This window comes from Rhinatrema bivittatum, chromosome 1 (assembly GCF_901001135.1).
Source record: "Rhinatrema bivittatum chromosome 1, aRhiBiv1.1, whole genome shotgun sequence".
Classification (NCBI taxonomy): Eukaryota; Metazoa; Chordata; class Amphibia; order Gymnophiona; family Rhinatrematidae; genus Rhinatrema; species Rhinatrema bivittatum.
In genome coordinates, this window is record NC_042615.1 from 567,600,115 (window position 1) to 567,627,525 (window position 27,411).

At 43.9% G+C, this 27,411-nt stretch overlaps 2 protein-coding genes across 11 annotated transcripts in view; one reads left to right on the forward strand and one right to left on the reverse strand.

Annotated features, from left to right (window-relative positions):
• Positions 1-1,562: 1,562 nt before the first annotated feature.
• RMI1 (RecQ mediated genome instability 1) lies at positions 1,563-14,562 on the reverse strand. 7 transcript variants are annotated; one of them, XM_029617373.1, is made up of 3 exons: positions 13,007-13,158; positions 12,430-12,487; positions 1,563-3,537 (listed from the first exon to the last, which is right to left on the reverse strand). In XM_029617373.1, the coding sequence occupies exon 3, from the start codon at positions 3,498-3,500 to the stop codon at positions 1,896-1,898; it is 1,605 nt and encodes a 534-aa protein (XP_029473233.1). In that variant the 5' UTR covers positions 3,501-3,537; positions 12,430-12,487; positions 13,007-13,158; the 3' UTR covers positions 1,563-1,895. The 7 variants fall into 7 exon arrangements, with proteins under 7 accessions (XP_029473233.1, XP_029473247.1, XP_029473239.1 ...); XM_029617387.1 differs by lacking the exons at positions 12,430-12,487; positions 13,007-13,158 and adding an exon at positions 14,540-14,562; XM_029617379.1 differs by lacking the exons at positions 12,430-12,487; positions 13,007-13,158 and adding an exon at positions 13,513-13,536.
• The window catches only part of HNRNPK (heterogeneous nuclear ribonucleoprotein K), a 67,451-nt gene continuing 53,719 nt past the window's right edge, over positions 13,680-27,411 (forward strand). For 2 of the 4 annotated variants that reach the window (XM_029617417.1, XM_029617427.1), the window contains exons 1-4: positions 13,686-13,770; positions 17,191-17,264; positions 17,362-17,435; positions 18,268-18,365. In XM_029617417.1, coding sequence (XP_029473277.1) covers positions 17,387-17,435; positions 18,268-18,365 — 147 coding nt within the window. In that variant the 5' untranslated portion in view covers positions 13,686-13,770; positions 17,191-17,264; positions 17,362-17,386. Of the gene's footprint in view, positions 13,771-17,190; positions 17,265-17,361; positions 17,436-18,267; positions 18,366-27,411 lie in introns of all 4 variants that reach the window. The other 2 variants (XM_029617407.1, XM_029617400.1) reach the window with 2 other exon arrangements.

A 27,411-nucleotide genomic window follows, 5' to 3' on the forward strand; every position in this document is an offset into this window, starting at 1 on the left:
CGGGGTAACCCATTCTCTGAATAGCAAGTCCGTGACAGAAAAAAGAAAGTAAGTAGCCAGGCCCCTCATACCCAACAACACTGGGTCCATGGCCCCTAGTCTGGACTCTACTGGCGGCCCATCTATGCCTAGCTCTCAGAGGATGGCAGGGATAAGCGGAGCCAACTCCTCCCGCCTAAACAGGCAGACCACCTTAGGGTCAGCTCCCTCTACCATGTGAGAGCCCCTCACTAGATCCTGTGGATGCGGATCAGGGTCTGTATCCACCCCCATCGGAGGCTTGCCCCGCGGGTCCTGGTCCTGAGTATGTATTCTTGACCCGTGGAATCAGTATCGATCTGAGGAGCCCCTGTACGCAAAGGGCGCTTAGCTTTTGAGGACCTGGAGTCTCCCTTAGACATAGACCGCTTTCGAGAGAGAAACTTAAGATCACTTGAAGAAGTTTTACCCCCAAGCCTGCAGTTTCCCTACCTTCCTGGCTTTAAAAGCCTTATGGAGAAATAAAATGAACTCAGAGGAGAAGGAGGAGTCAGAAACCCCCTCGGGGTCATCCTCTGTTGCAAGTGAGTGAGTTGCACCGAAGCTCTGCCCCTGGGAAACCCTGGATGAGGAGAGAGAGAGAGAGGAGGCAGGAGAATCTCCTCCACCATAGCTGCACAAGTCACTGATCTTATAGATTCCAACTCAGCGGGAACGGATCTGCCTCAGCTGATCGCGACGCAGCTAAGCCTACAGGAGCTTGTGCAGGCTTGCTCTTAACTACTTTCGCAGCCCCAGAGGATCCCTCCCTCCCCCCCAGCCCCGGGAAGACACGTCAAGCACAGCCCTTCACAAGAAAGACGCGTGGCATGCTGACGAACACGGCATCGGGCAGCAGGCCCGAGGAAGGTAAAATTTAATTCTGTAAAAATTAGAAAAAGAAAGGCGGCCCCGCCAACGTGCCAAAACAGAGAGGGAAGAGAGCCGCAGCGCCGGCAACAGAGGCCGCATATGAAAGCAATTCAAACCTTTTTTTTTTTTTTTTAAACACTTGCCCGGCCTGTGGTCCAAGGTCCTGATCCGGCCTCCCCGGTATCGCACCCAAGCTAGCTGGAAGAAAGAGGGCCCTCGACCCTGCAAGGCAGCTGCCTCAATACCAGTGTAGGATGGTCCCCTCAGGACCTTACAAACCCCCTGGGAGGATCTGGACAGAAACTGCTCCCTTCTATTTTTTTTTTGTAAGCCAAAGAAAAAAAAAAAATGGTATGACAGGCCAAATCTCTAACTCATACAGATCTCACAACTCTGACTAAATCTAATGAGCTATCAGCACAGACTGTAGGTTTTGCACCTCCACCATCTGCTGGAGACAGAGAAATACTGCCGGACTGTAGGTGATACCATCCTAATTAAGGTGGAGTTTTGTTTTGAAAACTTCTCTGTCTCCATCTGCTAGAGGGGGGGCAAAACCCAGGAGTCTGGACTGATGTAGGTACGTACAGGGAATCAAGATGGTTTAAAATTAAGGCTTGGATGGATGCAGGTGCAACAAAAATTTACATTCTGAAATCAGACACAGTATGTTTTAAATATTAAAGCATATATTGTTGCAGAGCGTATAATCATTGCTAGAAAAATTTGACTTTTTTAGGTCCACGAATTACGGTATACAATAAAGTGTATTAAAATGACTAGGACAACAAGGGCCACTTTTTTATTTTTTTTTTTTTTAATTAAGAGCAATACTAGTTTATTTTATTAAATAAAATAATAATCCGTGCATATAAACAAATAAAATGTTTTGTTACTTCTCTGAATGTTTGCAAAATGTTTCAGAACAACATTCTTTGGAACATTAATGTGTTTTTGAAAATTTCTACCTCATCCTTTCCAATTTCCCTCAACTCCCTGGACCACTAGTATGTATTTAAACGCTTTTTTAAATCCTCTGCAACTTCCATGTTCACATCTTGCAGTGATAACACTGTTGCACTAGAGTGAGATGGATTAAATGTAATGGTCATCAAACAACATAGATCTATTAATTCTCTCTGGCACTTCTGTAGACCAGCTGTAAGTTGCTGATGTTGATTAGGATCCTTCTTTAACCGTTTCATGTCAGACACGGAGAATCCAATTAATTTAGTTAGAACTTCATCCTTAAAGTCTACATCTAAGTAAGCTGTCCCATCAGAGATTTTCGCTTTTATACTCCAAAAGCCACTGCTGTTGCTCAGATTTCCATTTAAGGTTACAATAAATGATTTGATTTGAACTGTTTTTACTGTATTGATGTTTCTGGCCAGCAGAACTGAAAGATACGTAAAAGGTGGACTATCCAAATTCTTGTGCATATCATTCTGACCTCTGGTTTGTAGGACAGGTGAACATAAAGGTGAATCATGTGAAACAAGTGACAAATCTGTAAATTCTGCTGTAGGCATATCTCGATTTCCATTCATAATCTGTGGTTGGCACATGCCAGGTTCTTCTAGTTCTTTCTGGATCTCCTCTTCTAAAAATAAGTCATCTAGCAAGTCACACTCATCACCCAAAAAATCATCTAAATCTATGACAGAGTCCTCAAGTGGACCATCGTCTGTGTGTATTGTTCTCATGCCTCCCTGAAAAATAACTCCACTACTTTGTTGTACATCAATTCCATTGCTTGGGAGGGCAGCAGATGGAGTGGCTGAATGGTCACTTCTACTGCAATATCCACTTTCTGAACTAATTTCATTATTCATTGTAAATTCAACATTTTCATCAAGACTTGCTAAAAGTTCTTCATCTGAAGGTCCTAGACTCTGGCCAATTTCATCTACCGGTTCCAAAGCACTTTGTACTGGATTAATTGGCTGGATGGGAGGTGTCTTCTCTTCTTCACCAATTAACCTAGCAAGAACTTTTCGCTGGGAATACTCATCAACAAGAGTTTCAACTTCACCACCAAGTACTTTCACATTTTCTGGTTTCAATAAAAGGACCCCAAGGCGACATGCAATTTTTCCCTGTAACATAATTTTTGTACCTGGAGAAATATTACTGTGAAGGACAGGAATCGGTTGATACTCCATACCTTGAATCCTCTGCATTCCATCAGTGAGCATTAGTAACAACATTCTAGTAGGTTTTGCTTCCCAAGGCTTCTGGGACTTCTGTGAAGAGGCAGATACTTGCTCATTTGTGTTGTTCTTTCCCCTTAGCTTTTGAAGTTGAGAATATGCAGGCTGGCTAACATCAATTAGTGAATCAATCTGTATAGAATAAAAGCCATTTAATTCACATTTTGGAGTTTCCATAATACTATCTGGCAAGACAGGAAACTCCAAGTCTCTCAAATCTGTAAGAAGCCACTGCTCATATATTTGTTTGTTAATTTCTGCCTGGGACAAATTACCGGCATTATTTTCTTGTTTGATCCAGTCAATGCAAGCTCTTAACCACTGATCAGGAACTTTTATATGCCATGTAGATGAAAGCCAGGTATGTGCTCGCACAGCAACACTAGATGTATTCATTTTCCTTTAAATGAAAGTCCATCCACAAATGAATTCCCTGAAAAAGAAAACATAATGCACATTTTAAATCAAATACTTCAAAGCTGTCATTTGTTCTGTACTTTTGCTTTCTATAAATATTACATGCCTAGCAAACACCTTTTTGGAAGGCAAGTCTTTGTCTTGTTTGGTTGATACAGTGGATAATGACAACCATGGAAATATCTCTTATCCAAGTCAGTTTTGCTCTCTCTTTCTCTTTGGTTCTTAACCATCAATAGTTATATGAGCATAGAAAGTTCCCATACTTGATCTAGCAGCCAGTTTATAATCCAAATGTTTTTTACCACTAAATTATGCAATAATCTAAACAGTTAAAAACTAGTGTCTGTTGGCCTCCTAAGTCCCATGGCTTGATAGAAAGTACCTGACCACCAACATGTCAGCATTGATTTAAGTAGTTGTATTTAGAGCCTCCAGTTTCCTGTGGCAGATTTTTCAAGCTTCTTCTCAAGAGTTAGAAAATTCAGTAGCATATTTTTCAAAATTCTGCAAAATTTATGTAGCAAATTTGCATAATTTTGCAAAAATATTCACATTTAAGTATGGAAAAATGTATTGAAAACACATTTACCTTGTTTCTTTTTCAATATGTAAAATATATACATATATACACATACATATACACACAAATATAAAATATATACACAAATATATACAAGTGCAAAAAACAATTTACCAAGACATATTACAAACTTTTAACCGTGAAATATGTTTTGAATTGAAATACTGCAACCACCCTTTTTATATTTTCTCGAGAGAGTCCTTGTCTTTCCAAATATATGAACTTCTATATACTAAAATGCCCTCAACATCAGCAGATATGTGCACATATATTGGACACATGTTAACAGATACCGAAAGGGGTTGAATTAGCACAAGTTTAAAACTTGTCAGTAGCAAAGTCAATCATCAAGGTTTCTAATAATTAAAATGAATGCCCTCCCAGCAGTTCAGACTTGCAAACACATATCCAGGTCTTTTTAAATGGTGTAAGATTGCACCTGCATACATGGCCAAGAACCTTTTCCTGTCGATAGCAGGGCTGAATTAGCCAGGCTGTCTGGGAAGACTCGCGACCCGAGGTAGGCGGAGTCTCCTCAGCTAACAGCAGAGCTTTGACTGTGTGGCTGCGCGGTGGAGTTCCCGCGCAGTTCCCTCGTCTCCTTGGTTTCTTTTTTTCCGCGAGCTGATCGCACGCGGGGTTTTTTCCTCCTCACGGAAGATTTTTTCATCAATTGAATCTCTGATGGCTCCCAAGCCGTCGGGATTCAAATATTGCCAATGTGGCAAAATTATGTCCTTAACCGAAGGACATAATTACTGCTACTTGTGCCTAGGTCTGGAACACGACCAATCGTCGTGTAGAGACTGCGGCCACATGTCTCCCCAGGCTCAGTGGCACAGGGCAGCGAAGATAGAGTGTCTAAGAACCGGATCTTCTGCTCCACCGAACTCCGTCCATTCATCGCCGGGACCGGCGACGTCTGGTAAGGCCCATACAAAAAGGGCTTCTTGAGTAGACCCCTCTATAGTGCGCCGCAGTGTACCTTCGGGATCCTTAAGGTCCAAACCACCCTTAAAATGAGTCGGGGCTCCGACATTGAAGGGTAGATCACAAGAAGAGGGAGATGCGTTGAGGGGGATCAGGCTTTTCAAGCCTAGAGAACCCCTCCATTTGGAGCCGAAGCAACGGAAGCATGACGCTTCCACGGAGCCTCCCACCCATACGACACACGGTGCATCCACGACGCACGGAGCAGTTACGACGCATATCGTTGAAAAGTTGCACGGCTCAGATACGACGTACAGTATATCCAAACCATACGACGCAAGGGCGGAGCACGGAGAACTTAAGCTACTCCTCACTCATTTTAAACACAACATCAAAAAAGAGACCGTCTGAACAACATACTTCGGATGAAGTAAACCGTATTACCAAACGAAAAGAAGGGAAACCAGTGCACCCGCCCCTACAACACAAACCTCTTCAGACCAAATATCTCTAAATTTAGAAAACATTCCTAAGAAAAGGACTCAAAAGAGAAAGCACCAAGAGATTTCACCTACTGCTTCTACATCCAGTAGAGACATTGACGTGGAGTTTCTTTCCACAGCAGGAACCTCTCCATCATTACAATCTGTTGCGAGTGACTTCTCTCTTTCTGGAAGTCATCAGCTTCTAAATACAAAGAACTGTCTTCCACAGATCAAACTCCTTTGGCCAAAAGACATCATTTAACTCCCAGCATTAAGTCTGCATCTCAAGCTGTGGACTCTTCTGTTCACTTTCCTTCAAAATCAAGAAAGCCAAAAATACACATTCCTCCGCAGGGAACTCTAGCAGAATCAGCCATGTCAAAAATCTCGGGAGGCATTATCCTCTTTCTTTCAAGAATTAGAACAAGCTAAACAGTTACCACCTGATTCCCCCTCGCAATCTTCTCCATCACCTTCACCTGTTCCAAGAGAACCTTATTCAAAACAAGAATTGCAGCCTACCAGCCCGGGTTCCCAAATTTCCATTGCTTCTTCTCACTCTTAGACGGGATTTCCTTCTGATTCCCCAGAAAGACCACCGCAGCCTAATTCTCCTCCAGAGGACTTAACTTATGCTAAGTTTATCGAAAAGGTAGGAACCACCCTCCAAGTCCCGACAGGGAAAATACCGGACCCAAATGCTGAAATGATGGGAATCCTAAAGATATTCGAAGCTCCTGCTGAACCAACTGCCCTACCACCACATGACATTGACATTGATTCCAATCCCTTCTGCAGATCACATTTAACTTAGACAGTTACGCCTTATTTTATGATTTGGATTCTCAAAGAGACTTTACAATTTTCTCAATGTTATTTTTTGAATCTGTTTTCCCTGTTCTCCAAGTTCTATAACCTTGTTATATGTACCGCCTCTTGGCGGAATTTTTATGTTTCAATGTAAACCGATGTGATCTGTATTTTAATACAGGAACACCGGTATATAAAAATCTAAAAATAAATAAATAATGATGTCTTACAGAATCTTCTTTTAAAAAATTGGAAGACCCCTTTTACAAATACTGCAACTTCCAGGAAGATGGATATAAAATACAAAATATGCAATTCCTCCATTTATGAGACTCCTCAACTTCCACATCAATCTGTCGTTGTGGAGTCCGCTCTCTCAAGAGCAAAATGCTTCAAGCTACATTCCAACACCCCACCAATTAAAGAGAGCAAATGCCTGGACGACTTTGCAAAGAAGGTGTACCATTCCTCAATGTTAACCTCCAGATTCAACATCACCAATTTTATACCACGCAGTACCTCTGAGACTCTGCAAAAACTACGCCCTGTTTGTATCTCAGAAGACAATACTGTTCCACAGCCATACCTCGATCTTGAAGAAGGTCTTAGACATCTTCTTCGATCCATTTTTGAGTCATTTGAGTCAACATCACGAGCCTCTGCCACAGCCATTGCGGCCAGGCGTCTTGCATGGTTAAAAGCCAATGCTATTCGATCAGATGTCCATGAAAAACTGGCAGATATTCCATGCGTGGGAAGCAATATCTTTGGTGATCAGTTTACGGATATGGTTTCTCGACTCAAAGAGCAGTCTGCAGCAGTACAATCACTTACCTACACAACTGAAACACAAAGACATCGGCAAAAATACCCTCCATTTTACCGTCATCGGTATTACCCGAGGGCATATTCTCGACCCTTTAACTCAGTATAGACAACAGCCATATACTTCTGCTAGGTCCACACCACAGGCTGCGACAAGGGGACAACCTAGACAGAGACAACAAAAACAAGCACCAGCTGCACAACAAAAACCACCATCAACTTCGTCTGTTTGACGACGATTCAGCCACCACCACCCCTGAATTTCATAGGTCATCTTCAATTCTTCCTCATCAATTGGGAGTCCATTACCTCAGACCAATGGGTAATCAACATCATAAAAGAGGGTTATCAACTAAATTTCAAATCTATCCCACCTCTTCCTCACAGTTCTCCAATACGGTCTGTACCCACTCATACAACATCCCTCAAGTCAGAGTTAACCAACCTGACCCTGCAGCATTCCATTCAAACAATCCCTCTTCATCTTCAGAATCAAGGATTCTATTTCCAATATTTTCTCATTCCAAAGAAATCAGGGGGCCTTCGTCCTATTCTGGATCTCTGTCTCCTAAACCAACACATTCAGAGAGAAAAATTCAAGATGACCTCTCTCAAGAACATCCTACCTCTTTTATAACCCAACAATTGGCTATGCTCCATCAACCTGAAGGATGCCTACTCCCATATTCCAATTCACCCTTCCTCTTGGCAATACCTCTGCTTTCAAGCTCAGAGTTCACATTACCAATACAAAGTTCTCCCCTTTGGTCTTTCCTCAGCCCCCAGGGTATTCACAAAATGCCTAGCAGTGGTGGTGGCTCATCTCAGACAGATGTCGATCCAGATATTTCCATACCTGGACGACTGGATGATAGTGGCTTCCAACCCGTCCACTCTCCAGGAGCACGTTATGCACTATAAATTGCCTTCAGACATTGGGTTTCCTAATTAACTTCGAAAAATCCCAACTCCAACCTACACAAATACTTCAGTTTATAGGTGCTCTCATCAATTTGACAGACCAGAAAGCATATCTCCCATCAGACAGAATGCTCACTCTGATGACGTTAGCAAACAACCTAATCAACAAAAACCAAGCATCTGCATGCCAAATCCTTCAACTTCTGGGTCATATGGCAACGGCCATCTATGTAGTTCCCTACACCAAGCTTCACATGCGCCACTTACAATGGTGATTAAAGACGCAGTGGTCTCAGTTTCTACAACCACTCAGCTCCAGGATACGCATTACCAACTCAATGAAAGAGGACATTCGTTGGTGGCTTTCTCCTTCCAACCTATCAACGGAAGTCCCCTTCAGGCTATCTCCACATCAGCTTGCGCTCACTACAGACGCGTCCAAGAAGGGTTGGGGGGCCCACCTAGGTGTCCTGAAGACTCAAGGTCTCTGGACTCCCCAGGAATCTCGATACCAGATCAATCTCTTAGAACTGCGAGCAATATGGAAGGCACTTCAAACCTTCTCAACTCAGATCCGCTACTCAAACCTCATGGTGTATACAGACAACCAAGTGGCAATGTTTTACATAAACAAGGAAGGAGGGTCCGGTTCTTGGATACTATGTCGGGAAGCACTATGAATACTTCATTGGACCCTAAAATTCCAAATCTCCCTACAAGCAATTTACCTTCCGGGCCTAGACAATATCACAGCAGATCGTCTAAGCTGAGTGTTCCATCCACACGAGTGGACCTTAAATCCAAAAGTGGCGGAAAACATTTTTCAGAAATGGGGTTTTCTGTCAATAGATCTCTTCGCCACCGAAAGCAACAGACAAGTTCAAACTTTCTGCTCAATTTATCCCAGCAGCACACGGTTAGCCCCTGATGCCTTCCTCATTCCATGGACAACAGGCCTGATGTATGCTTATCCTCCCATTCCACTAATTTCTCGGACAATTCAAAAATGCATACAGGATGCGGCGGACATGATACTCATCGCACCAGCACGGCCAAGGCAGCCATGGTATACGTATCTGCTCCGTCTTTCCATACGCACACCAATACTACTACAAAACCATCCACATCTTCTGACACAAGAAGGGGGCTTCTCTTCTTCACCCGCTGAATCAATGCTTCATCTCACAGCATGGAGATTGAACAGCAGGTATTGACTCACCTTAAGAATATCCTCCACTTCAGTGGGTAAATTATCGCATCCAGAAAGCCTTCCACAAGACGAAACTATATGGGTACATGGAATCGCTATCTCACCTGGTGCAGCCCTAGGAACATAAATCCTTTTTCTGCTACCGCCTCTCAAGTACTACAGTATCTGCACACACTTTACGAAGCAGGTTTAGCTACCACTTCGGTCAGAGTACACATGAATGCTATTGCAGCGTTTCATGACCAGCAGCATGATTTGCCCATATCGAATCATCCATTCGATATGGGCAAATCATGCCGGTACCGTGGAATCTCAACGTTGTATTGGAGCAGCTCATGCTACCACCCTCTGAACCTATGGACATCAACCACATAAAATATGTGACATGGAAAACTGTGTTTCTAGTGGCCATTACATCAGCACGGAGGGTCAGTGAACTGCAAGCTTTGGTTCACTACTCCCCTTATCTGGAATTCTACCATGATAAAGTAACCCTCCGACCTCATCCTACCTTTCTCCCAAAGGTAGTTTCCGCCTTTCATATCAAACCATCACTCTTCCCATTTTTATGCCAAAGCCACATGCCAATGATCGAGAAAAACTTTTACAAACCCTAGACTGTAAAAGGGCTCTCGCCTACTACAAAGTACTCAGTCCGCTTCTAGGCACTCAACAGTTCCTTTCCTTTAACCCCAATGATCCGGGTCAACCCGTTTCAAAAAGGACTATAGCCAGTTGGCTATCACAATGCATTCATTAACTTGCAGATAAGCCTAAGCCGCATCAGATACACGCCACAGTAGCATCAGTTGCCCACTTAAACAATGTTCCACTACTGGATATTTGCAAACCGGCAACATGGTCCTCCATTCATATCTTCACAGGTCACCGTGAAGATATGAATTTCTTAAGAGGGTAATTAATAACGGAACCTCAACATGGTAATTCAATAACTCTGCAAACTCCATAACCTGGTTCACACCATGAATTGGTAAATTTATTCTTACTGTTATATTCCTTTCACCTTTTCACTGCCCAAGTTTTGTAATTCCCTTGTTTATTGTAACTGCAATCTTTTTGAGCACCTGTTAAAGTTTCTTATTATTTGTTATCTTCCTTCACCTCTTGTTAATTGTAAACCGGCATGATGCGATTCTCATCGTGAATGCCGGTATAGAAAAACTCTAAATAAATAAATAAATAAAAGCACACGCTGTCTTTCAAGTTCTACTCCCCACCAATGAAAACGCTCACCCTCCAGTGCCTCCCATGCTGTGTTTCAAGTCCTGCATCCTCACCCATCATGCAACCAAAGTTCCTGCTATCTGATGCTGCAAAACCATTTGAAGTAGACCCTGTCCACCAGAAGCAATTCCCTGCAGGCTCCCTGGCCTTGCACAAAAGCAGTGCTGCAGAACTCAGGAGCCTCAGTAAGCATGCTGCTGAAGGAGAGAGAAGCCTGGAGCCATCACCAGTAAGAATGAATGCTATTACATATAACTTGACTGTGTACTAGGTAAATTTATAGATGCCACAGTCTTTTTTTTTTTTTTTATGAAAGAAAGAAAGCAAAGAATTTCTTCCCACCCAAGAAAAGAATGAAGCAGGGCATTAGAGGCAGTTGGACAGTTACAACTCATGCTGTGCAGCACACAAGTAATTTTAAAATTTGCAGAACAATTGTGCCGATCTCGTGCATCATGAGAAACTAGCCAGAAAATATAAAAAAATACTTAAGCAAAAGATAAAGGGCTCTGGGCATCCCATTGAAGTCATTGCTATTGGCTATGAAAATGGAAGGAATAGAAAATGGAAGGAATAGGATGATCAAGAAGGAAGTCAAAAGAAGAAAATGTGCCTGAGCTTGTTTGGCTGGCACACAGCACACTCACAAGTACTTCTAAAATTCATGGACTGGATGTACTGATAGATCACCGATTTACAAGTTTTGAAGATGTTTACCACTTACTGTACTCTAACATTTTAGAACAATCGGTCAGACAGCACTTAGCCAGAGCTTTCCAAACTTTTCATGTTGGTGATACACTTTTTAGACAAACATAATTTCGGGACACAGTAATTGTTACAGTTGAGATACTGGGGTAGAGGAATAGTGGACCCTTGGGCCGGGCTGCAAGGAGAGATCCTTATGGCAGACCGGGAGGCGGAGTCAGTGCCTGGCAAGGTTTCACCCGGAACCCGGAATCCCCCCGGGAGGAGCCCGTAGGGACCCAGGCCCTCGGGACTTAGGCTAAGCAAGGAAAGTCCAGAGGCTGGCCTGCGGGAGTCAGGCAGTAGGCCCGAGAAGAGCGGACACCGGACCGGGTCCGGGGTCGGACAAGAGTGGAAGTCCAGCAGTGGTCCGAGGTCAGAAGGCAATGTTCAGAAGCGGACCAGCGTATAGCGCCTATACAGTAAAATGGAGTGCGCTTCATGGACACGCGTTGGACGCGGCCTGCATTTGCATGCCATTTAAATACAGTATCAAGCGGTATGTGATCCGAACTGTGCGTGCGGCAAACGCAAGTGCACCAGGCACTAACGCACCTTACTGTATCAGCCCGTTTGAATGTCAGAGTGGCCCCTAACCCCTACACTACTACCTAAACCTCACCTCGTGTTACTAGGTGGGCCTCCCATAGGGATATAAATACCTATCTAGTGCGAGGGCATTATGGCTAGGCTCGCTCTCTGTCCTCTGAGGTTCCTGATAGCTAGGTTAGGTCTCTGGGAGCTTCAAACTACCAAAACCGGCTTCCCCGATGGTGATAGAGCAGTAAAGGCTTAACGCTACTGAAAACCGGCAAATGGTAAACCCAGCCCATTCCCGCCCCTAACTCCTCCTCTTTTTCAGATTTGCATCGCACCATACCATATGGTGCTATCGCATAAACCCTTAACGCATTTTGATAAATCAGGGGGTAAGCCATGCCTTATTACATATTACCAAAAGTTATAGTTGCCGTTTACACTGCTGAAAGTTTGCGTGCCCAAGCAGATTTCCCAATGATCCTACATGCAGAGCTGTGCCGACAGAAAATCTCGATACAGGATTGCAAACCCCGGGCAGAGTTAATCGGATTACCAGAGATCTACATCAGTATCTACAAAACTGCCAAGTTTCAGGGACCCAATTACCATTACCTCCCAAACTCAGTAGATCCGCTTTACAGCCTTGATGGCGATTTTTTTCACCCCATCTCTAATTAAAAAACAAAAAAAACCTTGGTTTAACAGATTTGTAACGACTACGAATGATATATTTTTTTTTTAGATTTGCTGCCCAACATTTTCGTGCCCTCTGAATGCTTTATTACCTTAAACTCCCCGAAAATCTGCCGATAAAAACTGCACCCAGATATTACCAAGCAGAGATTACTACATGCACTCTTCTTCCTTTTACAGTGCCTTTCGGGCTATATATCATAAAAGTGCTACTAGACATACCCGGCGCTGTGCAAATGTACACAAAAATACTGCACTAAGCACATACGCTAGCAACAGCCAGAAAAAAAAATATATATATATATGGGCGGGTGGGGAATCCGCACTTCTCTGCATCCCTTATCCTTCTATCCCGAGCTCCCCTCTATCTCCATAACCCTACAACCAAACGGGTCCCAAACACCAATACAACCGAGAGGAAATACAAAGAAAAAAAACGTTTGGCAATACCCCCATAAGGAAGAAAACGACACATATTAAAAAAAAACTACCCTACTGATTTTCCGTGATTAGGATTTTCCAATTGATCCCGTTAAAAGAAATCTGAAACGTGAGGGAAAAGTCGGTGTTCTAGGAGCAAACATAAATCGTTCAGAGTCTTCCCGCCATTTTGCGCTTAAGCAGTTACTCCAAGAGCCAAACTTAACCACCCCTACCAGCAACTAAGCTCCCTTCCCGCGGCTACATATTGCTTCCCGCACTCGTCTGAAGAATTTAAAAAAAAAAAAAAAAGACTCGCGAGATTTCCTTGCAAGCGGCTTCCATTTTGTATACTTAAAATCTGGGAGATACGGGTTGTACTGGTGGGTTTATCATGGTCCGAGTCCTGTTTCTAGGGCGCTTTTGTTTCTGTGTAGCAAACCGATATTTATCATTCTATTTTAATTGTTATATTGTAGTATATATGTTGGTAACCTAGATTTATTCACGCTAATCACTTTCTCTTTTAATTTTCTCTTTTTTTTCACCGTCGCAATAACACAAAAAAAAAAAATGACTGACCAACCAAACTATGTATGCTACGTCCTACAACTAGGCGGGTAAAGACGGTGGCAGGTGGAGCCAAATAAAACTGTAGCGTGATTGGCATTATAACTAACCAATAGGAAAGAAAATGAATGCTCAAGTTATGCAGGGAGCCAATCATTGTGTGCCGTTTGGCCGACAAAGCTGTGTAACTAGATATGTGAACGTTGTAGTCGAATTTTTCTTTTTCTGCTTCGTTGTCTGGTGAGTGTGCTTGGGCCGTCTGTGTGCGTGGTAAGCAGATAGGAAAGAATAGGAAGAAAATATTAACCGCACTCCTCATCAAATCATCTCTATTACTTTATTAATGTATAGGAAATAGCGTATGTTAGCTACTATGCTATGAAGGATGTTAGAAATGTGAGATTTCCGTAGCTGTATGAGATACCGCTTTAGTAAAGACAGGAACGAATTTTCTCATGCTGGGTTTTTTTTTTTACTTTTGTATGTTAGAACAGCATGATATATATATATATATATATTTATTTATTTTTTAAATTCGTGCCATGTTCCTATTACTCGTGTTTGGTGGTGGTCGACACCTGGGTGATTGCGCAGAAAAGGCACGCGCCCGGGCCGCCACCGGCGACATCTTTGTTCGTAGGGGTCGAGACGCTTTCCTCCCCCATAGCTTTCGTTATCCCGGCGCGTCCTCTCTTCTTTTGCTCTGCAGGTATACTTATTTGTAATTTTTATTGGTGCTGCAGAAATATTCATTCTGACCAGTGCCTCGCGCGCTTTCTTTTGTTCGGCGAGGAAAGCGCGCGTGATGAAGACAGACTGCGAACAGTCTACGCTGGCTTGGGTTTTTTTGTCTGAAACGGAATGGTGCTGTGAGGTCTGGAATAAGCTGCGGGGGTCTTTTTCCCGAGCCATTCTGGAACACATCCAGTAAACGGTCGCGTTTTTTCAAAGCGTTGATCGCGCGCTCGGGCGACTCCCCTTCGTTCTCTTGTCAATGCTCGCGCGGCGGTGCGCGCACGCGGAGGGAGGATTTACGTACTGCGACGTGCATGTGGGTATTTGCTTCCCTCAGCCATGTTGCGCTTTCACTTCTCCCAGAGGTCTTTGCGAGCTGTAGAAATGGACCGTGTGATGATCTCCGGCCTGAGGCTGGGTTTTTTTTTTTAATTTTAAATTTTTCCTTTTATTAGGTATACGCATCCAACAAAAAAGGCATGACTCGTTAGGGGGTGTTAAATAGATATGCGATTCTCTTAGTTCCTTAGAAATGATAGTCTGAGTCAATTGGTAGGCGAAAACGGAGGCAACGAACACGCGTCACTAATTGCCTTAAGTGTTTATTTGGTATGGGAGAATGAAGTTTCACTTAATATCGTGGCCCTTTCCACATCTGAAAGAAATCTTCTGTACTGTAAGCAAAACAGCACACCCACATGATTGTCCTATTACACCAGCCTTCTACCTCAAACCCTGCTCTATATATCTCTGCGTTGTCTAGATATGTATTATGTTTATTTTTGGTGTATTTATGCGCTGTTTAGGCACTTGCATTTAGCCCCTTTTTTGTATAATTCGCAGATAATCCTGTATCTCGCTCTGAGTACTCCAGAAAGACTATACAGTAGCTTCATAAAACAACTATAGCTTTCCCTTAACATTTGTCACGACACATGTTAAAGGGAAACTATTGTTTTATGAAGTTACTGTATAGTGGGATTATTGCCCTTTTTTTGTGCTTTTGCTGATTATTTGGTTATTTTACATGAAATCTGTCTCGAGTTTACATACAATTTTCTTAGGAGTAGTTGTAGCACTTCACAGACTAACATAGCTAGATTTAAAAAGTTTGGGCATTAACAGCCAGGTAAATTAAAGGAAGCTGTTGCTATTCCTGTGAATGATAGAAGACTTGTGAGTTTTCTACTTCAGAGTAAGCTTCTCCTGAATATGTGGGGGTTCCCAATGTGCGCACCCAGCTCTCTTTCCTGAACAAGTAGAATAGGTCAGACAAGTACCAGAAAAGAAGAAAAATCAAATAGATCTACTTTATGGTATCTGCTGGGTACCCAGATTGGCCACTGTCAGATGGACCTTGTTCTTTTCCAGCATGGCATTTCTTTGTCTCTTAATGAGATTTTTTTGAGGGTAAGAGCCCTTGAAGGCGTATATCTCAAGGAGTCTGTAGCTTACATATATGTTCTTAGCTTAGCTTACATATATGTTCGATTATTTATTTTTAAAAGAAGGAAACCAAGAGGTTGGTTGGGTGACTCTTCTGGTAGGTAGGGATTTCCTCTGCCTAGTTGAACTCTAGCAACCCCAAAACTGCATCTGTTCTGGTAATGAAAGGTTTAGCTTGTGTTAGTCTGCTTGTGTAATATTTAAGAAAATGGATGAATTCACTGTATCTTTACCATCTCATTTTAGATCTGCTTTTAGTTCATTTATTATTAAACTGTGCTCTCCTCCCTGTCCGATTTCTGCAGTGAGCTAGGAAGCACAGGTTATCACATATATATTTGCTTTAGTGAAATTACTATACTACATTCTGTCACTGCATTATAAAAAAAAAAAAAAACTGATTCCTGGGCTGTGGCTTTTTTTTGATAAACATGTTTTCTGACTGAAGGGAACAGCTTTTGGGATAAGGAAATTTTCACCTTAGTGGTCAGACACAGTTCAAATATGGCTTAGATCAGTAAGGTCAAAATCAATTGATCACATCAAAGAAATCCCACTATCTTTTTGGCACCATTGCTGACAATCTCAGTATATAAGTCAAAGATTACATAAGTATCATTTCAGATCAGTTTTGAGGCAGATTTGTATTGCTCCTGCCTGTACTATTGTGAATGAATGGAGAACCTTTGTTCCCAGTGCTTTTAATCTGGCACATCGACTAGCTCCAAGTTCCTAAAGAATAAATACATGAAAGTTTGTCTAGCAAACATATTTGCATTCAAAAAAGGTTAAATAGTATAGTTAGAAGCATTTTGGTTCAGGTAATGGAAAGAATCACCTGAGAAATGGAACTGTGGAAGTATTAATACTAATAACTACTATGACTTCAGAATGGGCTAAAAACAGCTGTGCTTTTGCAACTAGCAGACTAAATTAACTAGATTTTAAAGTGAATTGATCTTTTTTTTAATGTACTGGTTTTGTCATCTGTTGGCATTTCTTGTTTAGGATTCCTGTAGATGGAGCCCATTTTAGATAACGAATGCAAGAAGTTACTTAATGGACCAAAATTAGAATGAATATTGAGCAAAACCTTTACAGCAATGATACTTGAGTTCTTGTATAGTTCATAAGCTAAAGTACACAAGATGTTTCATTGCTTTCAGGAGATTGTATTTGACTTGTTTTAACCAAATGGAAGAACATTAAAATTGCTCTCATATAGTTGCAAGCTATTTGGAGTAGAGAGACAAGCATTGAATTCATACAGTGGCATTGTAGAACTAATGGGTAAAGTGGCTGTTTGGTCAGTCTTGACATTTGAGTCTGAGGCGCTAACTTAATTTATTTTTGCAAAACTGCTTTTTCATTTAACTTATTTTTGAGTAGTAGTTATAAAAGAGCTATATTTGTAATGTAAAAATTCAAATATACTTTTGTGTTTATGGTTGTAATCTCCTGTATCAGAATTGTAAATGAGAAATCAAAAACCAATGTTTGTTTTTATAGGCTGCTGTTGCATTAGAGTGCCAGTTGTTGATCCCGCCCAGAACACTTCCGTTCTGCAAGGATATATAATACTGGTATGTTCCAGAGACATTTTTATTTGCTGCTAGTTCCTTGAAGCAGGATGCATATATCATTCATGTGAAGCTTATATGCTAGCATCTCTTTTGATAGGTTCATTCTCTTACTATACAAGAAAATGGAGACTGAACAGGAAGAGGTCGAGTTTACCAACACAGAGACAAATGGTAAGTTTTTAAGAGCCAAGATGGTTTTTTAAAAGGTCAGGCATCTGGTGTTAAAAGTTCAAAACCTGTTTTATTCTTACGACACTCTGTTTACATAATTTCTCACAGCTTTTCTCATGCTTAGTTTTTAAAGCCTTAGTTTTGTGCAAAGATATATTCTGATATATAATTTTCTAACACTGGTTTGCATTTTAATTCTGAATTTGATACATTTTAAAAACTAAAATCAGTAATATGGTCTTTTGCTTCGGTAAGCAACAACTCGTTGTATTCAATTTACCCTTAGTGGAATTTGAATGTTTTTAGTTGCTTTTTCTCAGCATTAATGTGAAACTACCTATTGTCACTACTCAAATCTGATTGCATCCTAGAACACCAAAATTGAGGATTCTGCTAAAATTAACCTTGCTGAATATACACTAAAAATGTTTGGGTAATTAAGATTTCAGGGAATATTGCTCCATTGAGGGAGGGGAAGGAAATGTACCATTCTGTTGCACCATTAGCTGCATTTTCCAGCTTGTACTTGGCTTGACAGTATTGTATTGTAACTGAGATTTTTTTAATATCTGGAAGTTGTCATGGAAGTTTAAAAAGAATTCTATGTCAATACATGTAATGCTTTTTCAGCTTGCACTATATTGCAGAAAATGCCTAATCATGGACAGTTAACATTCTTAGTATGAAACTTAAATTTGTGATTTATAACATCAGAAGTAAACACTATCATTGTTAAGATTAGGTGTTACTTCATGCATTGACCAATTTTTACGATGATGAAGTATAGTAGAATTTCTCCGTTTGACCATGAAGCTTTTTTGTTTTTCTGTAGGCAAACGCCCTGCAGAAGATATGGAAGAGGAGCAAGCATTCAAGAGGTCGCGCAATACTGATGAGATGGTTGAACTTCGCATCCTGCTGCAAAGCAAAGTGTGTACTTTGTCCGTAAATCTGTAGTAGTAATCTGTATATATGTGTACATAAATGTTGTACTGTTGCTGAGAACACATAGATATACATATGTAGTAAACATACAAAAACCTCCATGGTAACACTTAAGCTCTGACTTATTAAGCTTTTTCTCCTGTGGACATAGCATGGGAGAAAAGTCTTTGGTAATCCGACCCCTAGTTATATTTGTAGAAACTTTGTTGAAGGAAAGAGTGCTGCTTTCTTCAAAAACATCTGTATTTATTTTGTAGGTATTCAGTTCAATCCCCAAGGTGCAAAAACAGGTCTTCAAGATGACAAATTAGCCTAGTTCCTAGACCAGATAATTTATGAAATCCAGACTTATTTGTAGACCTCAAGGACTGGTGTTCAATATCAAAATATAAACCATCACACTGAAGGGAGTTGGCGATTTTAAGAAAATCTGAAACTTGTGAGGGGGGGGAAGACAGAATTTCTGGCATTGACCTGCTTTTGAATCCCAGCTGGAAAATGACCTAACAAAAGGGCTCTGGCCTAAATATTGACCATTCATTTCACTTGGCTTGATTTTTTTTTTTTTGTTTTGTAGATGCATTCATACATAAATGGTTATACCTAAGCACTACACACTTCTGTAAACTTTGTCAGTTGGAACCTCTGCATGGACAGTAAGGCATTTCAAGGGTAAAATTGCTAAATCTGTAGTGGATTTTCAGTTTTCCAAAAGTATTTGCATGATTTCAGGGCGTACATACTTTCCTCTGCACTCAGGCCAATACGCAGCAGTAGGTTTATGCAGTCCTACCAGCAGATGCAGTCTGAGTAAAGCTTAGAGACAGAGGGAAAACTCCAACGGAAGGAGGATCCAGTATGTAAAAACAGAGGTAACCTAAAACTTCCCTGCTCAAGTGGTGCATCTGAATCTTCTTCAGAGAAGATTGAGCAAGGAAGTTTTACGATCCCTCCTTTTTTACTTACCGGATCCTTTTTCCCTTGGTGTTTTCCCTCTATTTCTCTTGCCTCCTTTTTCCTCACTCACTTTTCTGGGCAATTAGTATAGAGTGGAGGCGGCTCAGGCTAGGTGAATTGAGCAGCTTTTAGCTAGGCCCTTCTCAGTCAGCCATGTATAGGCTTTGGCAACGGCGGGGCGGGAGGTGACACAGCAGTCAGTTCCCCCCCCCCGCCCCTCCCCATTCCCAATTGCATAGGCATCCCAGAGAGAGGGGTCAGCAAGTGCCAAGTTTAGGCCTATGAACCCCTGTATGGATCAATCGTCCTGAAGGAAATTTTTCCAGGGCCTGCAGGCTTTTCTACAGGGGAGCACAGCGGAGGAGAACCAACCTACTAAGAAGGAATTGCCTGCTTGGCTCTCCCACTGCTGCCTGGTGGCTCTGGCTGTTTTCGTATCTTTCGATATGCAAGAAGCGGGTTCCAATGTTGGATCTGTGATAAAACCTGGAGCCGCCTCCTTGGCCAACGTGGGCTGTGTCTTGGTGTGGATGGTTGCTAGAGGGGTGGTTTCCATTATAGTGGTTAGGTGCCAGTTGTGGCTGCAAAATTGGTTGGCAGATACTATTTTCAAGTACAATCTCACAAGGTTACCCTTTAAGGGTTGTCTTTTATTCAGAAGTAAGATGGTGAATCCAAGGTTCCTCGATTTGCCAGAGACAAAGTGACGTCGTTTAGGGTGAAGGGCCACTTCAAGAATTCGCATCTGTTTTGTCCTTAACTACTCAAAGGCCTTGTCCCTTTCGAAGATCTCAGTCCTTTCGGCCTTAGAAGCTTCATAAGTTTTTCACAATGGTGTGGGGGCTCACCTAGTAAATCCAGGTGATAAGTGGGCATCTATCTTGCTTTTATGAAAGGTGGGCCCAATTACGACAGATCAGTGTCCTGGAAGCGGTATGGTATGGCAATGCTCTAGAATTTCACCAAATTCCTCCAGATGCATTTATGGTGTCTCCTTGCAAATCTCTACAGAAAAGAGCAACAGTGGAGACAAAGAGGCTGTTTAGATTTGAAGGCTGTATTTCCTGTTCCCGGTCACAAGAAAATACAGGCCTGTAAGTACCAGGATCAGTCCAGACGGTGGGTTATGTCCCCCGTCCAGCAGATGGAGTCAGACAAGAACTTCCGAGGGAGGAGCCACATAAGCCCATAACCCCGCTATCCTTCAGTATATTTCTGACTCCAGCAGATAGGAGCAGGGGAACATCAGTTCCCCAGTATTTTGGTTTATTTTACTAATTTAGCGCTCAGTTTTTTACTTTGCTTGCTTGTGTTTTGTGAGGGATAAAGTTTCTATTGAAAATAAAAACAACTTGCAGTTGCTTGTTGGCTTCGGGGCACTGGCGGACAGGTCTGTACTGACTTTCCTTTTGTCTTACTCTTCTGTCGTCTGCTTCCTACCGCCGTTTCTAGTCGGTGGGGTAAGTGCCTGCTTGTGTTTATTTTTCCCTTCACAGATTTCTTAGCGCGCCACACCGCTGGGGTGCATGTTGGAGGCTCCAGCCTCTCCTTCCCCCCCCCCCCCCCCCCTCGGTCGCCTTCCGACCCGCGGCCTCATGAAGTTCCATTCCACGGGGCCGCCGATCACCGGGAAGTCCCATTCCCCGGTGGCTTCTGCACATTTTTGGCTGGGGGGGGGGATAGCAGTCCCAGATCGAGCTCTACGCTCGCAGCGCTAATGGATCCTGGTTCCCGCGCTTCTTCCCTCCCTTCCCCCACCATGCGACATGCCGCGAGTCTCTGCATGCGTCGCGTGTGGCCGGCCTGGGGGTCACCGCTCCAGAGAGGACTGTGTACCGGCTGCCTCCCCAGTGGGGAGTCCAGCTCGCGGCAGGGGGACGACACTGAGGCGCACAGTCAGGGCCACATTTGTGGACAGCGGCCTGCCCCAATCCCGCGGAGCACGGGAATGGTGGCCATCTTACTACAGGAACAGACTGCCTCAGACACCTCGGAGGAGGATGCGGAGGCCTCGTTTTCTGCCCTACCGCCAGTTCTGGAACCAGTACAGGCGCCAGATTCTTTGATGCCGTCGGGGGATCCTAGGACCTCACTGGGCCCACCATCTTTTTCACCAGAATTTGTGGTTTTAATACATAATGCGTTTTTGGGCCGGATAGGCCTCTTTCCCCCCCCCCCCCCCCCCCCCCCCCCCCCCCCCCCCCCCCAAGCTGGCATGGTTGGATCCTTTCCCCTGGAGGAGCTCTCCCCCAGGTGATCGGCCACCCGGGAGGGGGGTGGGCAGGCCTATCCCAGGATCCCCCTGGATCATCCAGAGGATACCCCCTGGGCAAGGGGGGCAGCCGGACCCAGATACGGTCAGCGATGACACGCTGTTGGCGGCCCAGATGGAGGGTGATGACCCCTTGGTCCTGCGCATTTTCCAAAGGGAAGAGCTGGAGGACCTGATCCCGCATATCCTGCAGGAGCTGGACATTGATGCACCACCTGATCCTCCAGGACCCGAACCCACGGCAAAGAAGGGGGACCCTGTGCTGGCAAGGCTCCGTACGCCCACGAGGGCATTTCCCACCCATTCTACATTCCTTCAGTTGGTTTCTAGGGAATGGGACTCGCCATGGAGAAGCTTTATCTACTTCCTGAGGATTTTCTGGATCTACTCAAGGTCCAGACTGTTGATTCCGTGGATTTGGCGGTCATCAAACGTACCATCATCCCAGTTACGGGGGGCACGGCCCTGAGGGACCTCCAGGACAGGAATCTGGAAGTGTAACTCAAGAGAGTGTTCGAAGTGTTGGCGCTGGGAGTGCGGGCGGCCATCTGCAGCTCTTCGGCGCCGAGAGCTGGTCTTCGATGGGTGGAACAGCTTCTCAAGTCGCAGGAACTGCCTCCAGAGGAGACGCACCAGGCGGTCAGGTTGGAGGCCATGATTGCCTATGGGGCGGACGCCTTGTATGATCTGCTCCGGGTCCTCGCCAGATCAATGGTGGCAGCGATCTTGGCTCGACGCCTCCTTTGGCTCCAGAACTGGTCGGCAGATTCCTCTTCCAAGACTGTTCTAGGGTCACTTCCGTTTAAGGGTAAGTTCCTATTCGGAGAAGATCTGGATCAGATCATCAAGATGTGTCCCTGGCCCACAGGAATTCTCCTGTATGCCTTCCCTCCCTGGTCCCTCATAGGTCGGCTCCTCCATCGCATAGAACTCCACCCAGAAAAGGTGGTCCTGGTGGCACCGGAGTGGCCACGTCGCCCATGGGTCGCCGATCTGGTGCGCATGGCTCTAGAAGGTCTATTGCAGCTGGCTCATCTGCTCCGCCAGGGGCCCATATTTTCAGATCGGGAGGATCAAATCTCTCTCGCGGCTTGGCTTTTGAGAGGTGACATTTATGCTTGAAGGGTATTCCGAACAGGTCATTTCCACTCTGCTGCAGGCGAGACGTCCAGACACCTCTATGGCCTATGTGAGAGTCTGGAAGCTTTTTGAGACGTGTCAGCGTTCCTGCGATCCATTAGCAGTCTATGTCCCTCAGGTGCTTGACTTTCTGCAGCAGGAACTTGCTAAGCGTTTAGTGTTCAATTCCCTTCGTGTACAAGTTGCGGCTTTGGGTGTCTTGAAGGGAAAGTTTAACGGCTGTTTGCTTGCAGCGCACTCTGATATTGCTCAGTTTCTTAAGGGGGTCAAGCATTTGTAGCCTCCTGTCCATTCTGTGTGTCCGGATTGAAGCTTGAATCTAGTGCTGCATGTTCTGTGTGACGCCCCTTTCGAGCCTATCCTCAGGACTTCCCTGAAAGATCTGACTTTGAAGACTGTTTGTTTTTTGGTGGCCATTTGCTCGGCTTGTCGGATCTCAGAATTACAGGCGCTGTCATGTCAAGACCCATTTCTTCGGATTTACGATTGGGTGTCATTGCTCGCTGTTCCGTCCTTCGTCCCTAAGGTGGTTTCGGCCTTTCACGTAAATCAGATTGTGGAGCTGCCAGGGTTTCCACTTTGGTCTCAGGACTCTTCTCAGGACAGAGACCTTCACCTTTTGGATGTATGGCGCGCCTTGTTGCGTTATCTGGAGATTACCAATGACTTCCGACGTTCTGACCATTTGTTCATTCTCTTTGGTGGTCCAAAGAAAGGGGACAAAGTATCTAAAGCGATCATATCTCGTTGGATTAAAGAAGCCATTTGCTCTGCATACATAGCCAAAGGACATCAAATTCCTTTGGGTCTCAGAGCTCATTCCACTAGGGCCCAGGCTGCTTCCTGGGCAGAGTGTCCACTTCTGTCGCCTCAGGAGATCTGTAAGGCAGCTGTGTGGTCTTCTATACACACTTTCACTAAGCATTATCGATTGGACGATAAAGCTTCTGATGTTTCGTCCTTTGGTGAGAGTGTTCTTCATGCGGGTCTTTCGGGTTCCTGCCCAGTGTAGGGTGGCTTGGGTACATTCCACTTCTCTGGACTGATCTGGGTATGTTCAGGAAATGAAAATTGGTTCTTACCTACTAATTTTCATTCCTGTAATACCACAGATCAGTCCAGAGGCCCACCTCTTTCTTCACATACCGAAAGACTGTCTTAAGAAAGAACATACTCTTGGGTAGAGTTTGGCTGTTTTTCACGAAGCTCCTTTTTTGCAGATATGATTGGAGCATTTTTTAGCAGTTGGTTTGTTTTTTCCTGGGGCGAAGTGGTATTCAGGGTTTTGGTTGTTTGCTACCCTTCACTCCTTAGTTCTGTTAGCATGGGCTTGAGTACAGGACAATACTGAGGGACTGCAGGTGGCACTCTTGTATATATGACAATGCCCAAAGTTTTGCTGTCTGATTCCATCTGCTGGTAGGGATACACAACCCACATCTCTGGACTGATCTTTGGTATTACTGGAACGAAAATTAGCAGGTAAGAACCAATTTTCATTTCGTACGTCCCAGCAGGAATCCAAGAATGCTGGGCATTGATGCTTTCAAGTTTTGCTGCAGAGCGTGGTGTTACATGCATTCCCGCCATGGCCAATGGTAGGCAGGGTCATTTGTAAGCTTGCAAGTCAGACTGAAACTGTACTTCTGGTAGCTTTGGATTGGTCCTGAAGACTGAATATTGGCAGATCAGAGGCTTCGGGTAGACAGTCCTCTTGGACTACCACTCAGGAAGAATCTATTGCATCGGGCCCATATTGCACGAGGATCCAGGTCACTTTTGTCTAAAAATTTGGCCCTGGGGCTCGGTTGCTGAAGCGTGGTTTATTCTTCTGCAGTGAGTTCCACTTTGCTCTGGGCCAGGAAATTTTCTACATCTCTAGCTTATGTTAGGGTTGAAGAGTGTTCAATGGCTGGTGTGTGGAATTTTGTTCTCACCCTCTTAAAGTTTTTTTTAAATTCCACCAATATTGGAATTTTTGCAGGAAGGTTCTGTTAAAGGTTTGGCCTTAAACACTCAGATGGTATAGGTAACAGCCCTCGCTTATTATAGGGGACCGGTCAATAGTGGACCCTTATATTCCCATCCAGATGTGTCTAGGTTTTTGAAAGGAGTTAAGCTACTACGTCCCCGTCCCCCCCCCTTCCAGGTATTGTGTCACTTTGGGACACTACTCTGGTTTTGCAGTTTTTGGTGGGTCTTACATTTTGACTAGTGCATGGTCTCTTTCCAGCTGCTTACCCTAAACCGTTTTTCTGGTAGTGATCTGTTCGGCACAATGAGTCTGAGCTGCAAATGCATTCGTGTCGTGAGTCATTTCTACGAAAGACTCCGGGGATGGTACTGCTTAGGAATGTACCTTCCTTTTTTGCAAAATGTGGCTGCGGAGTTCATTAGAATTGGTATACCGGTATTTCCCTGCTACACTGGACAGGGATAGAGATGAGCATGATTATCGCCTGGTGCAGTCCTTGACACGCTCTTTCAGGAAGCTTGACTGTTCGTGCTCCATGGTGGAGGTAAACGAGGAAAACAGCCACGTGGGCTACTATAGCCCATTGGGTGAAAGAAGTAATCACGGCCGCCTATCTGGATGCAAGTGTCCCATTTACCTAAGGCAGGGTGCATGCCACTACAGCTCAGATGGTTTCATGAGCGGAGCTTCGGTTATGGTCTCCTGTCAAGATTTGCTGTGCAGCAATGTAGTCCTCATTGCACACTTTCCCCAAGCATCACTGTTTTTGGACTTTAGGACTCGGGAGGATGCAATGTTCACTTGAGTGGTGTTAATGAGACTGCCAGCAGCCTCCTGTTTTTTTTTGGGAGTAGCTTTGGTACATCCTACTGGTGTGGATTGGCCTGCCTCCATGCAGAGGAAGGAGAAATAACTTCCTTTCCTTTTAAGTAGTAATCAGGTAAGGCAGGTCAATCCACAACCCACCTTGAGTTACCTACTTGCTGTTAGTTCGGCCTTTATATGAGGATGATGAAGTGTTTCTATTAATTCATTTGAAGGACTGGTAAGTGACATAGCCCCTAAGATTAATGTTAACCTTTTTTGCTGAGCTCATTGTTTCCCAGTTGGTTGGAAACATGAGTGGTTGACTGTTGATAGGCACATTGAAGTATAATCAGTTTGTCCACAGTTTTCCTTTTCTAGAGATATTGGCGGACTATATATCAGTAATATCAATGAGTGTTTTACTCCCATCTTTATCTGCTGGTAGGAGTGCAAAACCCACTGTTGTGGATTGGCCTGCCTTCCTTAGAAAAAAGGAAATTATCAGGCAAGTAGCAACTTCTTTTTTGTACTAGAAAGAGGTGTTTCAGAGGTATGGTTAGAAATTAGAATCTTAAGGTTTTGTTTTGTGGTTTGTTGTTTTTTTTTGTTTTTGTTTTTTAAAGAGTACATGTGTAGCAGATGTACTGCAAATGCATTCTTAACACCATAGTTCAACAGCACTTAAGTATACACATACTTTTAGCTGCATTACAAGCTGATATTCCAACACATTGTATATGAGTACCTTGTTTTGAAAATCTGGGTTATACACACAAAAAAGTGTGTATTTTGGCATTTATGTGGTCTAAAGGGGATATAACAGGCAAATTTTGTTCCTGAACATACCCAGATCAGTCCAGAAAAGTGGGTTGTGTATCCCTGCCAGCAGGTGGAGTCAGAACAATTAGAACTTTGGGCACTGCTACATAACGAGAGTGCCACCTGCAGTCACTCAGTATTTCTCTGACTCCAGAGGGTGGTACAGATGCACACCTACAGTCTTTAGTTATATCTTTTATTTAGTTACTTTGAATTTAATTTTTTTGTTTACGGTCACTTCCTGAGGTGTTAGGCGCCTTCGTGGGCCATCCCTCAGTAGAAGCCTGGCGTCCGGGGAATTGGATATTCCTGTCAGGGTTTCGCCCACCACAGTTCAGTGTCTGGCGACCAGGGGGTCCTGGTTACTCACCACATTCTCTGTTTCAGCTGCTCCCTTGTCTCCTGCAACAGCTTTTCTCTGTGTCTTGGTAAAGTTTAATTAAAAAAAAAAAAAAAAAGAGATGTCTTCAGTGCTAAGGTAAGGAGAGATGCAGGAGGGACTGGATCTTTTAATGCAGGCTGGGGAAGCTGTTAGCAGTGTTCCCCTCAGCTCCTGGGGCTCCGGGTTGTTTTCTGAGGGCAAGGGTGAGGTTTTTTTTCTATGTACCTCATTTACTCGCCGTTTCCCTGCTGGGGTCCTTGTGATTTCACTATAGACAGGCTCCTTTCCCGCGGCACGGCTGTGCATGTTTTTTTTTCTCCTCAGCCGGTAGTCTCTTAGCCCGCAGCACGAAAGTTTGTTTTTCTGGTCCTGCCTCACTGGAATTCTCTCCGCGTCGCGGCTCCGAGCGTTTCTTTTTTTATTCACGCCCTTTTCTATTTCACGTCAGACTATCTGCGCGATGCTGCAGATGGGACCGAAAACAGAATCGCAGGCCTGCCGTGCGTGTGGGTCACGCGGCCAAGCATTAGATGCGGCCTCCTTATGCGCAGCATGTTCCCCAGGGTTAGAGGGCTCTTCAGGGCTTCTTGCCTCCTCCCATGGGGGGGGGGGACGACCCGGAGGGGTTTTCCCCAGAATTTGTCTTCCTTATTCACCAGGCTTTCCTGGCAAAAAAACG

Excerpts from the sequence above, each read along its gene's own strand:
- RMI1 (XM_029617387.1), bottom strand. The coding sequence starts at position 3,500 with ATGAATACATCTAGTGTTGCTGTGCGAGCACATACCTGGCTTTCATCT.